At 32.6% G+C, this 19149-nt stretch overlaps 3 protein-coding genes and 1 pseudogene across 4 annotated transcripts; 3 read left to right on the plus strand and 1 right to left on the minus strand.

Annotated features, from left to right (window-relative positions):
* The first annotated feature begins 1061 nt into the window (after positions 1-1061).
* On the plus strand, positions 1062-3186 carry LOC123890046 (protein FLOWERING LOCUS T-like). Its single transcript, XM_045939580.1, has 4 exons — positions 1062-1297; positions 1770-1831; positions 1956-1996; positions 2733-3186. The coding sequence occupies exons 1-4, from the start codon at positions 1097-1099 to the stop codon at positions 2951-2953; spliced, it is 525 nt and encodes a 174-aa protein (XP_045795536.1). The 5' UTR covers positions 1062-1096; the 3' UTR covers positions 2954-3186.
* A 923-nt stretch (positions 3187-4109) lies between these two features.
* LOC123890047 (calcium load-activated calcium channel-like) lies at positions 4110-7627 on the minus strand. Of its 2 annotated transcripts, XM_045939581.1 has the most exons (3): positions 7447-7627; positions 7291-7346; positions 4110-4970 (listed from the first exon to the last, which is right to left on the minus strand). In XM_045939581.1, exon 3 carries the CDS (start codon positions 4891-4893, stop codon positions 4324-4326), a length of 570 nt encoding a protein of 189 aa, XP_045795537.1. In that variant the 5' UTR covers positions 4894-4970; positions 7291-7346; positions 7447-7627; the 3' UTR covers positions 4110-4323. The 2 variants fall into 2 exon arrangements, with proteins under 2 accessions (XP_045795537.1, XP_045795538.1); XM_045939582.1 differs by lacking the exon at positions 7291-7346.
* A 1445-nt stretch (positions 7628-9072) lies between these two features.
* LOC123891724 lies at positions 9073-10652 on the plus strand (annotated as a pseudogene).
* Positions 10653-14121: 3469 nt separating this feature from the next.
* Positions 14122-18986, plus strand: LOC123890049 (aquaporin SIP1-2-like). Its single transcript, XM_045939585.1, has 3 exons — positions 14122-14676; positions 15500-15772; positions 18535-18986. Exons 1-3 carry the CDS (start codon positions 14362-14364, stop codon positions 18697-18699), a joined length of 753 nt encoding a protein of 250 aa, XP_045795541.1. The 5' UTR covers positions 14122-14361; the 3' UTR covers positions 18700-18986.
* Positions 18987-19149: the final 163 nt, after the last annotated feature.

A 19149-nucleotide genomic window follows, 5' to 3' on the forward strand; every position in this document is an offset into this window, starting at 1 on the left:
CAATTGTAGGCTTTGTCATAGACATTAGACCGTTTTATGCTATTAACTCGGATGTTGTGAGCCTGTTTGCAGATTCATCCTTATTAGTTTTTAACGAAATTGAATATGTAATTATTTCAATTGATGTAATTTCTATGAATTTGAATTAACGAATATTGTTGTTTTTGAGTAAAAAATATATGATAACTATAGTTTGGTCCAACATTATTAACTTTTTTAAACATAAAAGGGCCTATTTATTTAACTAAAAGGAAAATAATTTAGGTATGCAAAACTTTAAATTAATTTAAAGACCAAATACAATTAAGGGTTTTTTCCATTTTGTGTTTATAATAGGTAATTTTTTTAGGTCACAAATATGTCTTTCACATTTCTAATTTGTTGCACAATTACTCTTTCAGTTAATTTCTGCTACCTTGTTGTACCGTGATGGTTAACGTTTACTTCCACAATGATTGATATTTTAATGAAAAATACACATATGTTTAACGAGATTAATTAGAAGAATAACAATATAACAAATTTTTGTAACGGGTGATAATTAGAAGGATAACAAAGCATAACTAAAATGACAACATTGCAATAAATTAAAAATTTAAATGATTTATTTATTATTTAAAAAACTTTAAGAATTTATTTGTTATAAAATGTAAACTTAAGGACCTAGAATTGTACCATCAAAAAAGGACCTAGCAATGGATTTGACTTGCTTTAAAAGTGGTGTAGTTTTTGTTTAGATTGAACTTAAAAAATTTACACATCTCTTCTTTACTGGCCCACGTAGCAAAAATCAAGCAAGATTCTCGTACAAAAGGAAGTAAAGAAAGTGATAGTCAACTAGTCATTGAATTCATCCTAGAAAACACAAACATCGTACTAAAAAACAAGCAATCAACACAAGACAACGCATAAAAAAAGCAAACTTAAGAATCTATAGATTGTTTGATTGGACAAAGACAAAAGCAAAAGCAAATGCAAAAGGAGCAAAATACATACTATAAGTATAGGAGTTGTTGTAGGGATTATAAGCATAAGCATTAAGCAAAGTGTGCCAACACCAAACGAGGTACAGTTGAAATATCTATCAAAAGATATCATGCCAAGGAATGTGGTCAATCCTCTTGTTGTAGGGGGTGTCATAGGAGATGTTTTGGACCCTTTTACAAACACTGTTTCTTTGAGTGCTATCATCAATAACAAAGAGATTAGCAATGGTTGTCAATTGAGGCCCTCTCAATTGGTAAACCCTCCAAGGATTAATGTTGGTGGTGATGATCTCAGGACTTTCTACACATTGGTAAGTAGTTGTCACTTTTTTTTTTTTAGTACAAAATCTAAGATAATAAGTTAGTATCAAGGTTTGCGGCCGCAATCACAGTCATTCATCTTTAATTTTGTAAAAATATCTAAAATAAAAAAATGTGATGTGACCGCATGTAGTTAACATTGTTAATGCCTTAAAATCATTTTTTTTTTATTGTCAGCGGCACAATTGCATCAACCATAAAAAAATTAGGTTAAAATGTATTTTTTGTCCTATTTTACTTGAAAGATGATTTTAGTCTCCTATTTTAAAATCCGAATATTTTAGATTCAAATTTTACACATTGTTGCTATTTCGGTCCCAATTCCCAAATTTTTTATCCTACAAATAGTGTGACTTTCAATAGCAAATTTTAGTTGTACTTTTGTTAGTATGAAATGAAAAATTCAACATATAACATTTTCATGTTATGTGCATTAATTTTTGTTTGGTTGAATCTCATTAGGTTATGGTGGACGCAGATGCACCTAGCCCTAGTAACCCTTCTTTGAAGGAATACTTGCATTGGTGAGTTCTATTGCCTCTTTCTTTCGTAAAAGCAGTTTAGTATTAGAAGTAAATGGAAGAACAATTTTTTTAGACTTATATACTTTTGTTATTATTATTCATTCCCTCTTAAATGGTATTGTAGGATGGTGACGGATATTCCAGCAACAACAAATGCAAGCTTTGGTATGTACAAATATATTTGCTTGTATAAGTTGTTCAACATGTTTAAATTTAATATCTTATTTTTTAACAGCAAAAAGAAGAATCACGTTGTCCTAATCAAAATTTACATTTGAAAATATACACTCTTTTTTTTTTTTGACTAAAATATACACTCATTTTAAATCTCTCGCATAGTTGAAACTACAGAATGCCAAATAAGTATAAGTTCCTTCCCCCCATGCCATGCATGCCCCTTTGGCGTAAATGAAGCAAAAAGATGAAACAAAGTGAACAAATTTTCATGGAATAAGCATTAATATATAAGTTCCTGAATCCACTTGGGGTTGGTCGAGTGGTGTCGGCTTGGGCCCTTGAAGTATGCTCTTCTCAAGGTCTCAGGTTCGATTCTCACTAGTGCTAATTTCGGTGGGCTAAGTCCATACAGAGCAAAAAACTCTGGCTTTAAATGGGGCCCCCGCAAGTGGGCGGTGAGATTAGTCTCTTTGGATTAGTCGGTCCTAAGGCCGGATACCAAGTTTTAAAAAAAAATATATATATATATATTGAGTGAAAAAAAAAGTATATATAAGTCCATTATATCTCATTCTCAAAGAAAAATAAAAGTATTAATATATCTCATATTTTTCGTTCCATAATGTGTATTTAATTTGTAGAAAAGGTTGCATTATTTTACATATTTTTTATAAGCATTGCATTATTTTACATGTTTCTATATGATGACATCAAATTCATGCAGGGAAAGAGATGGTATTTTATGAGAGCCCAAAACCTTCTGCAGGGATTCATCGACTTGTGATTGTATTATTAAAGCAATTGGGCAGAGACACTGTTTTCGCCCCAGATTGGCGTCATAATTTCAACACTAGAAACTTTGCTGAAATTAACAATCTTGTAATTGTTTCATCACTTTATTTCCACTGCCATAGGGAGCGTGGTTGCGGTGGAAGGAGATGTTAGAAGAAGAAGAAATCAAATTTAAGTTAAATTCTACATGAGAGAGGTGTTCACATTTTGCAGAATCGAAAATTAGAAGAAAGAAGAAATCTCTCAATTTGTTTTTCTAGGATTAATTACATTTCCGCATTGTTATATTCATCTTGTCAAAGTTTTTGATATTGAATTAACTGTTGTCACTGTTTTAATGTTATAACATTAGTTGAAGTAATGTGACAGAGTTTTTAATAGACAAATATAAGTTGTCCGTATGTTATATGTTAGTTGTCAGAATTTGAACTTCAAACCTTCTTCTCCAACCCATTCAAGTTTTTCGGAGCAACCACTTGACTGCGCATTGGATTTGGGGACAACACTCCCCCCTATTAGTTGCTAATGAGCATGTCTCTGCTTTGTGGTTTGCCCTTCTCAATTTCTACCTAGGACATATTGAAAGAGACTTCTTTTAGTAAGGTTCATATGGATTGTGCAAGAGGCACACCATAAAGGTTTAAGTGCAGCCACTCCTTCATTAGCTTGGCATAATTTGGGCTATCACATTATGCTACAAAAGTTGCCACTGAATTAGGTGATGACTAGATGATACTTGGAAATGCACACAAGAGCCAAAACATATGCATTACCTCTCACCTATGTCCTCTTCCTCATATTCACCACCTCGCGCTTCTTTCGCATTGACAGGTGGTTTATTCACTCGAAGTTCGATGACTCAATCTTTGAATTACTATACTTTTACAAGCATTCAACATGAGTTTTCAACTTCAGGAGACTCTGGCAGGGTCCCTCTTCAACTCATCTTCCTTTTGCCCAAGGTCTCTTCTCTTAACTTAATCCCCTGACAATTACCATCACTAATCAGTAATCACTAACTACTATAAAAAGCCGAAAATGTCCATCCACAACAAACTACAGCCAAGGAAATCAATGGATCAGATCAGGAATCTTTCAAAAACATAGAACTCCGTAAGCAATTGAAAACTTCATTGATAAAAGAGAAGGCTAACTTCCAATCAAACTGCTAAATAACACATGCCATTTATGATTAATTCATAAGAACAATTTTATTCATCTTGTAAGTTACTGTCAGTTAAAACAAGAAATAATACAGAACTTCAGGGGAAGGTAAACTAAGCGAAGGAACTCTACTTCTATGGTACCGTAGACAAGAAAAGAAACTCTTTATTGCACTTACAAAATACCCAAATAACCATCATAAAACCGAACTTGAATTCTTCAGTATCAGTGATAACAATTAAAATCATGTTGGTCTCCCTAAGAGAACCGGATAAAATATAAACGACTAGAGTTATGCAGTTCCAGATTAACATCAACCTAGAAATAACAGATAAAATGTTTAATATAACAGAACTAGATCAACTGGTCTTCGGGTCTGGCATTGGAAAGAGACCAGCACCTGCACCCCTTGGAGGTGCAAAACCCAAGAACTTCTGCAGATTTGTTCTGATACTAATGGAACACAAGAAGTATAGAAATGCCATGGAACAATCTGTGGGATCAGTACCTTGCAACCCTCGATGGCTCATCTTCATAACAAGCCCAAAAGGCTTGAACGGCAATTTGGCAACTACCTTGCCTTCGAAGAGCGAATTTAGCAATCCAAAAACCACAAAGAGAACCAGAGCAACGACACCACCAGATTTGAACTTGAAGAGAGACAAGTCACGACTAGACTCTTTAAGGCTTGTCTCAACACGGTCAATTTTTTTGGTCTTGGACTTCTTAATGTTGATTTTGTTGCTGTCTGTCTTCATAGTCTCGAGTTTCTTCGAGGCTTTGTCAATGGAGGACCGAAGGTTCTTGTAAGAATTGGTGCGGTAAATAAGAACCCATGAGATGGCCTCACAGACAATAGCTGTACAGAAGGAGATACCCACTACAGTGAGGCCATCGGAGTATTTAAAATCTGAGAAAGGATATGCCATGGATGGTAATGAAAATTCTACGAGAAACAGAGAAAGCAAACTTGGATCTTGATCAAAATAGTTTGAACTTCAAAAGCCTGTATAAATACACAAACGTCAAATCATTTATTATACAATTGTTTATAGAACATTAAAAATGAATGTAGGCTTTGTATACAGAATTAAAAATAGGCAACAATTTAGAATCAGAAAGAATTAATCCATAATCATATTTTGCTATTTATATTCTACTTCCTCTATGTTATGTTAGACAAAATGCATACACATAACAAACAGCTGAAGAATTTGTAATAATGTGCGAAAAGAACAAACCGGCAAACTGGGACTTGTTTGTACTTACTGTTTTGTTGTGAGAACAGTGGCTAAAAGACAGAAACCCAAGGTAACTTTGTTTCCCTATTGATTGTCTAAAATACATATTGAACAAATTCATTAAATATCCTATTCAAGCAAAAGGTTCAGTGCTTTTAATTCTAGTGCAAAATAATAGGGTTACTTTACCCTGAAAGGAAGTTTCCTTTCTAGTAAGAAAATAGAACATAGTGTGAATTGCGAAAACAGAAAAGCAACCAACGTTATATAATTTGTTGGTAAACTGGTAAAGCTACTGAATGGTATCAAAAATGGGAAAGTGCTGCTAAAGGAATGCTAAGAACCATTTTGACCCTAACTACCCTCTGTTTCCCCACTTTGCAATGTTCTTCCATGGTTGACAAAGTCAAAGTCCAAACTAGGATTAGAAGTAAGAGGAAATGCAGTAAATAATACTAGCACAAGTAGAAAGATTATAGTATATACTAAAGCAGGAAATTAAATTTAAACATACAATTACATAGAATGGAAAAATTAACTATAAAATCACAACAAATTTTATTAAACCTTACATTAAAGATTTCACAAGGTTATTCAAAATAAATGTCTGTGCACAGCACTGCAAAAGCCTCTGTTTGGGTTACTCAAACAATATGTGTTAAGGCTCTCTTCTTCGTTAGTCAAATAATTTTTTGGGTTTATATATATATATATATATATATATATATAGAGTCAGGATCCGTTGACACCAACTAGTTTGACACCAACTGTTACACCTCTCAATAACGTTTTAACCGATATAAATTTTATAAAATCCACCGTTGGATTGAAAGTTTACATCATATAGATCATTTGTGTAAAATTTCAAATAAATCCAAAATCATTTGATATGTTATTGAGATACATCAAAATTAACGGTTTTTGTATTTTTTTAAATGCCGTTAATCTTTATGTGTCTCAATAACATATCAAATGATTTTGGATTTGTCTGAAATTTTACACAAATGATCTATATGATGTAAACTTTCAATCCAACGGTGGATTTTATTAAATTTATATCGGTTAAAACGTTATTGAGAGGTGTAACATTTGGTGTCAAACTAGTTGGTGTCAACGGATCCTGACTATATATATATATATATATATATTTTGAAGAAGCTAAATTAGCCCACCCAAATTGGCGCCAGAGAGAATCGAACCTCAGACCTCAAGAGGAGCACACTCTCAGGTCCCAAGCCAATACCAATGCACCAACCCAAGTGGGTACATATATATATATATATATATATATATATATATATATATATATATATATATATATATATATATATATATATATATATCAAGAAACCGATTGTTGTCCGAACATCTTCATGACATTTAATTAAAACTTTGCTGTTAAATGAACACATGTAATTTTTTTTAATTGTGCCCCACTGTCAGTATATCAAAGATTATCTACTGACTAGTTAGTAGTTACTTAGGCATTAAACTCTGTCTCACTCTACTGTGCAATAATCCAATAATTTTTGTGATGGCCAAGAGATCCAGATTGCAGTAGACTGATTTCACCAAAGGGAAATAGGTGATGGAGAAAGCAATGAAGACTCAATGTTTGGGTGGGTTTTTAGTAGAAAAAAAATTCTATATTCAAAAATTGATCATCCACAGGAAGTGGCCTAATTGTTGGGATATCTCCATCATAGTAAGGAACAGCGGCATCGTTCCCTCATTTTAAACCCCACTCAGTGTCACTCAGCTTTTCACATCTCACCTCTATACTTCATCCGTGACACTTCCCCAAGTTGAAAGTGAAACAGAATCACCGATTTCATAAGCTTTACCCAACATATAAACACATATTGGCATAAATAAATACATTAAAATAAGCTAACTTCAAACACACCGCGGACGCGCACACACAATCTTATAGAGACTAAACTACTGAAAAATAATCATATAAATACCAAATTCATCCACCTTTACATACACTAGTTTGGTTCATAACCAAAAGATGACAGCATAAAAATTCAGCAGTAACAGTAACAGATCCTAAATTAATACAAACAATTCAAAGTTTCAAACCTTCAAATTCAGATCAACAGCAACAGCAATTAAACCAATCAACTAGTCTTTACTCTCTGCCATATATATAATAAATAAAAGCAATAAATCTGAGAAGTGATTAAGGAATTAAAGCAACTTATTGAAGCATAGATCTGAGAAGAGTGAAATCCTTACAGAATCGCAGAGAGAAGTGACGCGAATGGAGGGAGAATCGGGAATGAACACGTTCACAGCACTGCGAAATTGAAATTGAAATTGAGACTTGAAGAGTACACGTAATCTCTGATTAGGGTTTGTGAAGTGTTCCGATTTGATTGCACTAACCAGAGTGAAAGAGGATCTACTATATCCTTAATAAATAATTTAAAATATACTGAACTTCATTTTATTTTAAAAAGATAAAGATAAAAGTGACTAGTAAAAAAAGATAAAAATAAGATGTCACAAGTGAAGTTCAATTAAATTTGAATTACTTATATATATATATATATAAACTAGCGGCTAAACAAGAGCATTTCGCGTCTGCCTGTGTCTAGTTTATGTAAAAAGAAAAATACATGTCTTATGTTAGAGTGAGTTTAATTTTGACAGAATTGAGTTTGATAGAATTAATTTTGATAAAATTGAGTTGAACAAAATTGATTTATGTTTAGATATATTAATGTAAAAGTGATTCTCAAAATTCGATGTTGTTTGGATAATTTGAAACAAATTTGTTTTTGTACCAAATTGAATTTTAGTGTGTTTTTTCATAAAACATAAAACCAAAATTACTAAACGTTAATTAGTGAAATATGATATTTAAATAAAGGCATACACTTAAAAATGTTAAATTAGCATAATAATTAAATAAAAAGAATCTAAATAAAAATTACAAATAGATAAATATAAAGTTCAACATATAACAAACTAATTATTTAACTTAGACTGTATAATTTGATTACGAATTAAGTCTCAAGCATGATCTATATCTGACGAAGAAGCTACATTGAAACTGCCAAAACTTTCTTCTTATGTGTATCCATAGTATATGTACACAAGTAGCATCTAAAATGAAAAAACCTATACTTAATAAATACACCATCACTTCATAAGCCTAAAACTCGTGACTGAGATAAGTATACCATGACAAGTAATAAGGGATCTTTGTTGAAGCCACTAAGCTGCCAAAAAATGCATAATCGGAGAACAAATTCGGCATAAACTTACCAAGCTCCAAGACAAAATATCAACATCTTATAGAGACTTTAAACACATAAATGCATCAACTTTAGAGTCTAATAATAATAGAACTTAGAAACATAAAACAAAGTAAGACCAACAAATTGTTTTCTTCGTAGATATTTTTTATCAAACACATAATATGCATTATTAGTAATCACAATAACAAAAAAATCAATAAAACTTCTACTCACCTTCAGACTTGGATGAACAATGAAAGAAAATATGTCACAAATAATTCATACACATCACATATATATATATATATATATATATATATATATATATATATATATATATATATATATATATGTATATAGAGAGAGAGAGAGAGAGAGAGAGAGAGAAGAAACAATATGCAATAAATTCATCCAACAAACACCAATCTAACATGAGTAATGCAAAAATAAATAAAAGGAGATATGCAAATTCACCAAATATGAAAACACAGATGCAAAGAAATCATTTCTCAGAAGAAAAAAAATTGAAGTTGAGTTGATGTGCAATAATGAAGAAGGAAGAAGAAGCGTATAATCTTTGCAGTAGTAATTGTTTGTATTGGAAAATTGAGAAGAATTTATGGGTAGTAATGAAAAGATACCTACCACCAAAAAACCAGAATCGCGTTTTCCAAACGCAAAAGCTTTGAATCCTGGCTTCAAGGTTACTCATGTCTGGTTGCTAAATCGCGTGGAAGGGAATCATGTTTCCTTTGAGCCAAACAAGCCAGAAATTGCTAGAACCACGTTTGGAAGTTGTAGACTCGTGTTTGAGCTTCTCATAAACCAAACCAAACACACACTAAGACTTAAAAGCTACTTTAAGAATAAAGCTAAAAAAAAAAAAAATTAAGTTGATGTTAATGTTGTTTGGTATTTATTATTTTTTCAACTTAATTATCACTTTTTAAGTTAAAAATTGTTTGGTTTAAAAAACAATGTAAACTTCAATCATTAGTTAGTTCAATGGTGATTGGCGCTGAACTTAGTAGGGAGGACTATGGTTCGATCCCCCGCAGCTGCAATTAGAAGGGGGATGAATTATCTTGGGTATTCCTGCATCAAAACTCTAAGTCAAATCGAGAGTGCTTGCAGAGGCACTCCAAATCAATTTGCAATCTTCGAAGCCATCATTTATCAAGTCAATGGTCCGATCTCATGTTTATATTTGTTTTTGGTTGGGTCTTCCTAGTAGATTTTGTGTGGAACACCTTCCAAAAACGGGGTTTAACATGACTTTAGAGGATTAAGATGGCTTAGAGTATGACACTGTTTACATTGGCAGAAGTGGACTAAGTGGTGATTGGAGAGCATTTGCATTGAAACATTAATTGGATGATGGTGATGCATTTGTTTTTGAATTGATTAAACCAGCAAAATTTAAGATTTATATTGTTAGAGCATTTCTAAATATAGATGAAGAGGAAAAAGAAGAAGAAAACGCTACTCTGGTGCAAGGAAATATGCACACATCCAAAGCAACAAAAGTATCCAAGACTTCCTTTAATGGTGGATCAAAATCAAAGAAGAATAAAATGCAAAAACATGTCATTGAAACAGAATCATAGAGTTATGAAGAAAGCACACCGTATATAATTCAAACCACAAAGGGTAAATCCGAGTAGGAAAACTAGATCTTCTCATAAAAAAGTGCAAAAGAAGACTAAATCGCTAACAACTCCTACCTCTGAGTCAAATGAGGAAGTAAAAATGCAAACACCAAATAAAACTAATTATTCTTAGAAGAAAATGCAAAAAACATTTGAAGTACATACTAAGATTGAAATTGTGAAACCAAGGACTAGGTCTTCTCAGAAACAAATGCAAAAGATATCTGAAGTGTCTACTGTTCTTGAATCAAAAGAAGAAACACAAGTTGAAACTCTGAAACCGAAGGCAATTGCAAAGTTGTCAAACAAGACACAAAAGTCGAAAGAAGATAATGAATGTGAAATTGATCGGTCAATCAATACCGAGCAGCTACTTCCTAAAGATAATGTTGTTGAAACTGTCGATGCTAACATAAGTAAGAAGAAAGAACATGTTCAAGATAGTGATCTTGAGTCAACAAAAGATAAACCGGATGAAAAACCAAGCAAACGAACCCCACAGGTATTTCGAAAAAAATCAGCTCCTAAGTTTTTCAAGAAGAGAGCATAGTCTTGGAATAAATGACCGGTTACAAAGTTGTTGTGAAGACATCCTTTGTCCTTACAACCTGATGACTGGAGTTAGACGCTTGGTCAAAGTGGCCACATAGGTGATGAAAGGAAGTACACGCTGCTTAGTGGAGGAAAGACAACTGACTATTTTCTAGTGTAGTACGATACTATCATTGTATTGGCTACTTAGGGGAATATGCTCGCTCTTTGGTAATTGGGTTGTACTTTACCCACTCAAGGACAAGGTCCATGGTTGAATGGTATCGTCCGTTAGTACCATTCATGAATTGTGTGCAGCCGTCACCCTAGAAATGGAGAGAAGAATCACCTTTGTGAGATCTGATAACCAGTGACACATCATCGTCTTCTGTAGGTGTATATTTCATTTCATTATGATGTATGAATCTATGATTATGGTTGTAATGGTTACTAAGCTCAATATGAGCTAACTTCTTAATAGTTGGAATATGTGAAGTTTAATAAATGAGACATCCAATGATGAATGAATCTAGAAGATTAATAAGGTAGAATATGAACACATAATTCTTTCTTACAAGACTTAGACATAAGCCTTAAAGTCATAGTGGGAATCACAAGCTAGCTAATCTGAACTAAAACAAATTAAGTGTGACCTAACATATGAACAACCTTATCTGTCGTTTTACACTCAACGTTGTATACATAAACCCCTAGGTAAGCTTGCTCAATGTAGTCATGACAACATTTATCACTCACATAGCATCAAATGAAGTTAAATGAGTCATTATTCCAACTTACTCTTTACACTTGATTTCAAAACTCTTTTAATCAATTTCTTTAATTAAATTGTTGTTACTCAAAATTATGTTTGGTTACGTTTTTGCTCATAAGCTAAGATCTATTTGTAGAATGAATGAAATTAAGTTCCCTTAGACAATTCCTATGGGTATGATATTCTTTCTTATTACTTACTGCAATTTACTGTGTATACTTCTACAACTCACCAAATTTTGCAACAAGTAGTATTAAATATTTTATAAAACTACATTTATGTTTAAATTTTTTTGTTAACAAACTCACCATAACATAAGAGATGTCTTTTTTTTTTACACATAAGTTTGCATAGGGAATGGATTATCTCCCGTGGAGACGAAACTGTAGGAAATAATGTGGGATAATCTCAACCCTTCATTCCTTTTAGTGACAAATCAATGAATAAGAATAAATGTAACTTTGCTACTTCTATTCTCTCCTTCTCACATCTTCTATCTATTTCATCTTCTTCTTCGGTAACAAGTCAACAACCAACCCAGTGAACACCATCTTGCTCGTGTGCTGCTAGTTGACATCGTTGCTTCATGTTGCCTTCACCGCCACCATCGTCGTCTCCTATACTATTTTTACATATACAAATAGTCTAATACGATTTAATAACTCTTCCTCTTTTAGAAATTGACCACATCAAATTTAAAACCAAATAACCCAAACACAATCAATTGAATAGCACACTTTAGCTTCTCTCTTTTGTCAGACTATAAGAATTTAACCAAATACAAGCAATTATCATGACAGAATTTGGTATAATTCAACTGTCGTTGTTTCCAAACAAACTATTAATTGGTAGAATGTACGCAAATGTTATTGTTTTCGGGCAACTAATTGATCTAATTCCAAGCAATTGTCACTGTTTCCAAAAAAGAGGGAAAATTGACCCAGAAACTAAACACACAGTCGCGAATCGCGTTCTCCCACCGAGCGCCGTGAGTCAAGTTATCCTAGCAAAGGTTGCTACTGCCGCCATTTCATAACAATGGAGATGAAGGAATTTGAGTTTTGTTGTTGCAGAGAGGCAGAGAGTGAATGAAGAAGAGATGGGTTTTTTCTGGGTTGAGATGGGTTTTAGGAAGAAATGAAGAAGAGAGTCAAAACGACATTTTTTTAAGTGTTTTGATTCCTATCCATTGATCTGCCACTAAAAGAAATGAAGGGTTGAGATTATCCCACATTATTTTCTACAGTTTTGTCTCCACGGGAGACAATCTGTTCCCGTTTGCATATCTATTCTATATCTATATTATATTATAGGACAAAACTTACATGCATTTCTTACTTTTCCACTTACAAAGAGGTGGTTATTTGTGTTTTTTCATTTTGAAAAAATAAAAGAAAATTACTTTTTAATAAAAAAAAAACTACCTCTTTGTGAGAGGAAAAGTAAAAAATGCATGTATGAAAATGCATGTAAGTTTTGTCCTATATTATATTATATTATATTATATTATATTATATATAAAGACAGTGACGAATTCAAAGGGGGGCATGTAGTGGCCAAGGCCCCCCCTCCCCCTCATATATGTATATAATAATATATATTATTAAGTCTCAACTCAACTATCTATTTACAACACTTTAGTTTAGTATTATACATACATAAAATAATATTATAATATGATAAAAATACACGCATAAAAAATAGTATATATATGGGGAGAGCAAACAATGATTTCTTCTTTAAATATATGAGATGTTGTCAATACAGTGTATTGAAATAATAAAAATATTTTCAAATTTGTCTATTATTAGTAATGTTTTGGACAAACCGACTAATACAAAACATATTTGAGGACCAAACTAACAAACAAAAGATAAATTTGAGGGTTTGAGAATCAAAATAACTAAAAAAAAAATATATGTTTAAGAGTCAAAATAATTGTTCTTGTTTTCGGCCCCTCGTATAGTAAGTTTCTGGATCCGTCCCTGTATAAAGAGGATACATGAGTTTTGGTGTGGACTTTTCATAATACCAATAATACCTTTGATTTTTTTTAATAGCAACAAAAAACTTTTATTAACAAACCCACTATAATATAAGACACATTTTTTTTAGTAACAAAAATATTTTATTAACAAATTCACCGTAACATAAGTCATATTCTTTTTTTGAACATAAATTAGATACGCCTGCCTGGTCCGCTACTCTATAACTATATATAAAGAAGATACAAAAACTTTTAGTGTGAACTTTTCATAATACTAACAATATTCTTAACTTTTTTTTTGAGCAGCAAAATCTTTTATTAACAAACTCACCATAATATAAGACATGTTTTTTTTACGCAAGTTTGCATAATAGAGTATACACAAGATGATGAGATGTGTATCAAAGAATTCAAGATTTTTTTTTTTTTTTTACAAAAATCAAAGAATTTAAGAATACTAATTACTTTAATAAAAAAAAAAAAACTAATTACTTTTATGGTCATGTTAACATGTGCAACAATCACAGATGTTAAGATATCTAAAAATATAAATTTACATTTAATAAAATAAAAAAATTTAATGTTTAAAGATATAATTCACAAGTTACAAGAGAATATTACTACATTTGTATTCTTAACGTATTAATTTCGTACGCATGTTAACTTTTTCCTTACTTTTACCGTAAAAAAAAAAAAAAAGCAGAACACTAAATAATTTGAAAGTAGTTGACTTAAGTAGGAGTAGGAGGGTTTTTGTTGACTCCTAAGCGATACGATCCACGCCAGATTTCCACGCATCGATCTAACGATTAGGTGAATCATTCCAATCCATCCTCTTCTTCCTCGTCAACAACATTCAACACAAATTCCTCAATTCTCATCTCATTCATTCATATATTCACATAATAAAGACCCAACAAAGACACACCCAATTAGAAAAACAAAAACAAAACAACAACCTTTTTCAACATGATCAGTGCAATAAAAGCAGCAATTGGAGATGGAGTATTAACTTTCATGTGGGTCTTTTGTTCATCCTTGTTGGGTTTAGTTTCTAGTGCTATAACAAAATCACTTGATCTTCAAAATGTTTCATATAATGGTTTCCCTTACCCTTCTTTAATAATTACCACTACTCTTGTCTTTCTCCTTGTTCTTTTGTTTACCATAATTGGTAGTGCAATGGGTGGTGCTAGTTTTAATCCTACTGGTACTGTTGCCTTTTACTTCCTTGGTCATGGTTCTCATACACTCTTCTCAATGGCTCTCCGTTTCCCTGCTCAGGTTCTAAACTAAATAAATTCATACTCTTCTTTTCATTTTTTTCTTCATGTTCAAAAATCAACAATTTTTAGGGTTTTTTGATTTTAATGTTTGATCCATGTTTTAATTTTTGTTTTCTTTTTGAAGAAATTTTTAAGGGGGTGTTTGATAGACACATAGTGTGTTTGGCTTAATTATATATTATTAGAATTAATTTTGCAATGTACCAACAATGAATTGTACAAGTGGTAAGGGTCTTGGTTTCCTTAAGCATATGGCCAGGGTTCGATTTCTGGCTGATGTGTATGGAGAAAATTTGGTTAGGAGGGGAGAACCCACCTTCTGTGCCCAACTGGTTCTCCGACGGATATTAGTCATCGCTAACGGCGGTGGAAACTTTGTACCAATATCATTGCAATGTGGTTTTAGTGAAAATAGTTTTTAGCTATGAAACCCTAGGTTGAAGTGATACAAAATTGTGTTTTTAAGGTGTTGAAAGGCATTAGTTAACTGAACTTAATGAATTTGATGCAAAATTGAAAATTCTGTTTTACACATCATTTGAATAAGTAAATTTATTTCTGATATTTGTTGCAGTGACAATGATGTCATGGAGAATTTTCAATGTTGGATCATTTTAGAATTTTAAATTGTGGAAACTAAATTGATTATATACTCTTTAGCTAATTAGCTAATTTCAAAATTTAAGCTAAATTTAACTTGAATTTGAAGTCATTTGGTTTGAACTCAATTGGTTTTCAAATAATTTTTTCAAAATCAACTTCATTCAAAATAATAATGTTTGTGAAATACTTACCCGACACCATATATGATTGTTGTGTAGGCGTTTGGTGCTGCGGGTGGTGCAATGGCAATTGCCGAGTTGATCAATCCGAAATATAGGCACATGATCAAGGGTCCTTCTTTGAAGGTGGACTTGCATACCGGGGCTGCTGCTGAATTGGTTTTGACATTTGTGATTACTTTTGCTGTTCTCTGCATATTCCTCAAGGGCCCTCGTAATGATTTATTGAAGCTTTGGTTGCTCGCCATGTCAACTGTCACTTTGGTAGTGCTTGGCTCTGCTTACACTGGTCCATCCATGAACCCAGCCAATGTGAGTTCATAGTTTTTTTGCATTTATTTATATCATTGTTTTCATGTGTACGACTGAAATGATTGTTTGGCTACGTATCTGTGAACTTGATTTTTCAAATGATTTTTAATTTGTAAATTCGATTTCGATATGAAAATCTTTTACAAGGGAATTGATTTTGTAAAAATCATTTTTTTTTCATGCATGTGTTACATGAATCAGTGTTTGGTTGATGTTATGCGAATTTGATTTCAAATACGGTTAGTTTTTGTAAATATTATTTCGGTAATAAATGTGGTTGAAAGGAAGTGAGTATGATAGGAGTAAGTGAGTAACATTGTTTGATAGAGTAATGCCAGGGTCACTCGTTTAAACACCCGCTTTCAAGTTTCAACCACGCGCTCAAATATGATGCCACGTTACCCATTTTTTCTAATTACCTACCTGTTAACCAGTTCAACGTGTTAACCCTTTTTGTTTTCTTTCCTGATTATTCAGTTCTGTGCAATTCACTTAAGCTACCTCCATAACGCAAACCCTTCTCCATCAATCTTCATCATCTTTCATTTTTTCAACACCACACTCGAACATCATCCTTCTTCCAACGGCTACTATTTTCCCTCTCAATTTGACATTTTTATTCTGCAACTACACCATAGTTTGTGAGAATCTCATTTGTCTCTCTAAAAATGGCCGCTTCTCTCTAACCTGGTTGCCCCAACAAGCACAAGTTTTTAACGATCGGAGACAAGATCTGAGTACTCATCTTTGAGCGTTACAATTTTGATGGTTTTATTGTGTTACATTTGGTCCGATGACGGACCCCATCACCTTCATCGCCATCTTTTGCAAGCTTTTTTCTGACCACCGTTCTGACTCTATCCAAAACCACAATTTATTTACCACTCATAAAAACCAGATTTCAAAAGTAAGTCATCCAGTGAGAGCAAGGGTTATCAGTGATGGTTAGGGGAGGTGGTGATTTACTGATGTGGCGGGACAACCAGCACGGTGCCTGGGATGCTTGGTGGGTGAGGTTGAATGATGGTGGACAATCATTTGAGAGATATTGGCATTTCAATTTTTGAACCATCTGTTTTGGTTGCCTGTTAGAGTGTTGAATGAAAAGAGTGATGTGGGATAGTATTAGCACGAGTGACCGTAGCATTGTTCTTGTTTGATATATTACTAAAAAGTAATTTTGGATGTTTAATTGCTAATAAAAGGATATAAATACTGTTAAAATACTATTATATTATAAAGAAAAATGTTACATAAGTAGACAGGGCTCGGTTCTCTTTAATCAAAGGTCTCCAGTTCGAGTCTAGTGAATGAAAAATTGGAGCAGAGAGCTTTATCCCTTTACAAAGAGGGAGGTTGACACCATAGGTTTGGAATCCTCCTGCTGTTTGACACAGAATGTTCTAATTGCATTTGCTGTTGTTGATAACACTATCATATCAAGTATTAATCTTCTTCCTTTTCCTTGTCTGGATGACTGGATGGATTGAGGTATCAATAATTGTCGTTATCTTCATTATGACTATCTTGAATATATGCTCCATACTGGCTTACTCCATTCCATCTGTGACTTGGTTATAATGGTTGCTCAGCATAGACATTATAGTATGTTACTTTTTGGTCACAATTCTGATAAAAGCATTACCAACTTTTCTTTTTCTAGATTATATGGTATTGTTTATACTATATATTTAATGAAAGTAGTTTATTTATTTTTATTGCTCTCAATTTTGTGATAGAACATGATTAAGTGTCAGATTCATGTACTCTGATTGGGTTTTATGCCCTTAATATTTTTGGTAGCACAATTTGTTCCTTCATCCCAGTTTTCTGAATATCATCTGTGTTATATTATATTGGTTGAGAACAGTAATCAGTTAAGTTTTTTTTTTTTTTTTTGACGTTCTTAATCAGTTAAGTGTTTGACACTTGGTTTTGTGCACTCTTCCCGTAACATAATGGAAAGACTCCTAACACGTAAACTACAATCTTGATTAGTACCTAAACTTGCCAGATTTTATCCAGTCTTATTTGGAATATATAAAAATGCTAGTAACACACTCTTTGACACTTGGTTTTGTACTCACTTCCCTACTAAATAACCTTTATTCTCTCTATATTAGTGGCGCCAACGAGAGATTTTCCCCCATTAATAGAATGTTGATAAAAGTTTCAAAGAGTGTATTTCACTTGGAATACTATGGTGGTCCATAAGAATTTCCTAACATGACAGAAAAATTTATCTTGCCATCAGCCTGCATCCATATTGTTTCCGGTAGGGTATAGAAATAATTGAGAAGCAAATCGATTTTCTTGATATCCTGCATCCATCAACAATATGTTGTTCCTCATTATATTCCAAGTCCTTTGATGTTCATATGGTGTATTTCTTTGTAGTTCCAATAATTTATATTTTTAGATTGAATTACCATTTTAGTCCTTGATTTTTATTGAGGCCAGGACAAAATGATTCTTTAAATTAGTGAAACTCTAAATGATTCTTGAAATTGAAAATTTTCGACCACATTAATATTTTTGAATCGGTCAATTTAGTCCTCGAAATTGATCTAAATGGACTAATGTAATTGAGAATTTTCAATTTAAGAAATCATCGAAATTTTGTGAATATCAGAAACTAAATTAGTGATTTTGGGACAAATTCTTCTTGCAAAATTGTCAGTCATTTTGCGACTGAGTAACTATCTTTCTTATGCATAATTTTTTGCTAATGAATAACATTATGGTTGTTGACTTTGGTGCAGGCCTTTGGTTGGGCATACGTAAACAACCTGCACAACACATGGGACCAATTCTACGTATACTGGATTTGTCCTTTCGCTGGAGCAATATTGGCTGCTTGGATATTTCGTGCTATCTTCCCCCCACCGGAAGTTAAACAGAAAAAGAGCACGAAGAAGCAAGAATGATAGCTTTGTTTCTTGTGTCACAAGTTGTCAAAAATCAAGCATCATGTTTCAGCTCATAATGGAGCATGTTTCATTAAGTACAACATCAAATTTAAAATTGTTAGTACTAAATTATTGGATTATGCACAGTGCATAACTCATATTCAGTTTCTAGTTCGAAAAATTCAATAAAGATTTCAGTATTATCTAGGCTGAATATTGATTCGATTCACATTGTTGGTTCCTTTTCGGCAAAACACCAATTCTGTTTGAATGATAAATGCAATAAAAACTGAATTTAGGGATTATTTCGATGTTTGTTTTTGGCCCTTTGACGTTCCTAGTTAAAATCAGAATAATATTAACATTAACAACACACTCTTTTATTGGTTAAAATTTACATGGTTTCACAACACGAAACCACTAACGCGCAACATGTATTGTGATTAGTTATCTAGAAATATGTTCAAG

Source organism: Trifolium pratense, linkage group LG6 (assembly GCF_020283565.1).
Source record: "Trifolium pratense cultivar HEN17-A07 linkage group LG6, ARS_RC_1.1, whole genome shotgun sequence".
NCBI lineage: Eukaryota > Viridiplantae > Streptophyta > Magnoliopsida > Fabales > Fabaceae > Trifolium > Trifolium pratense.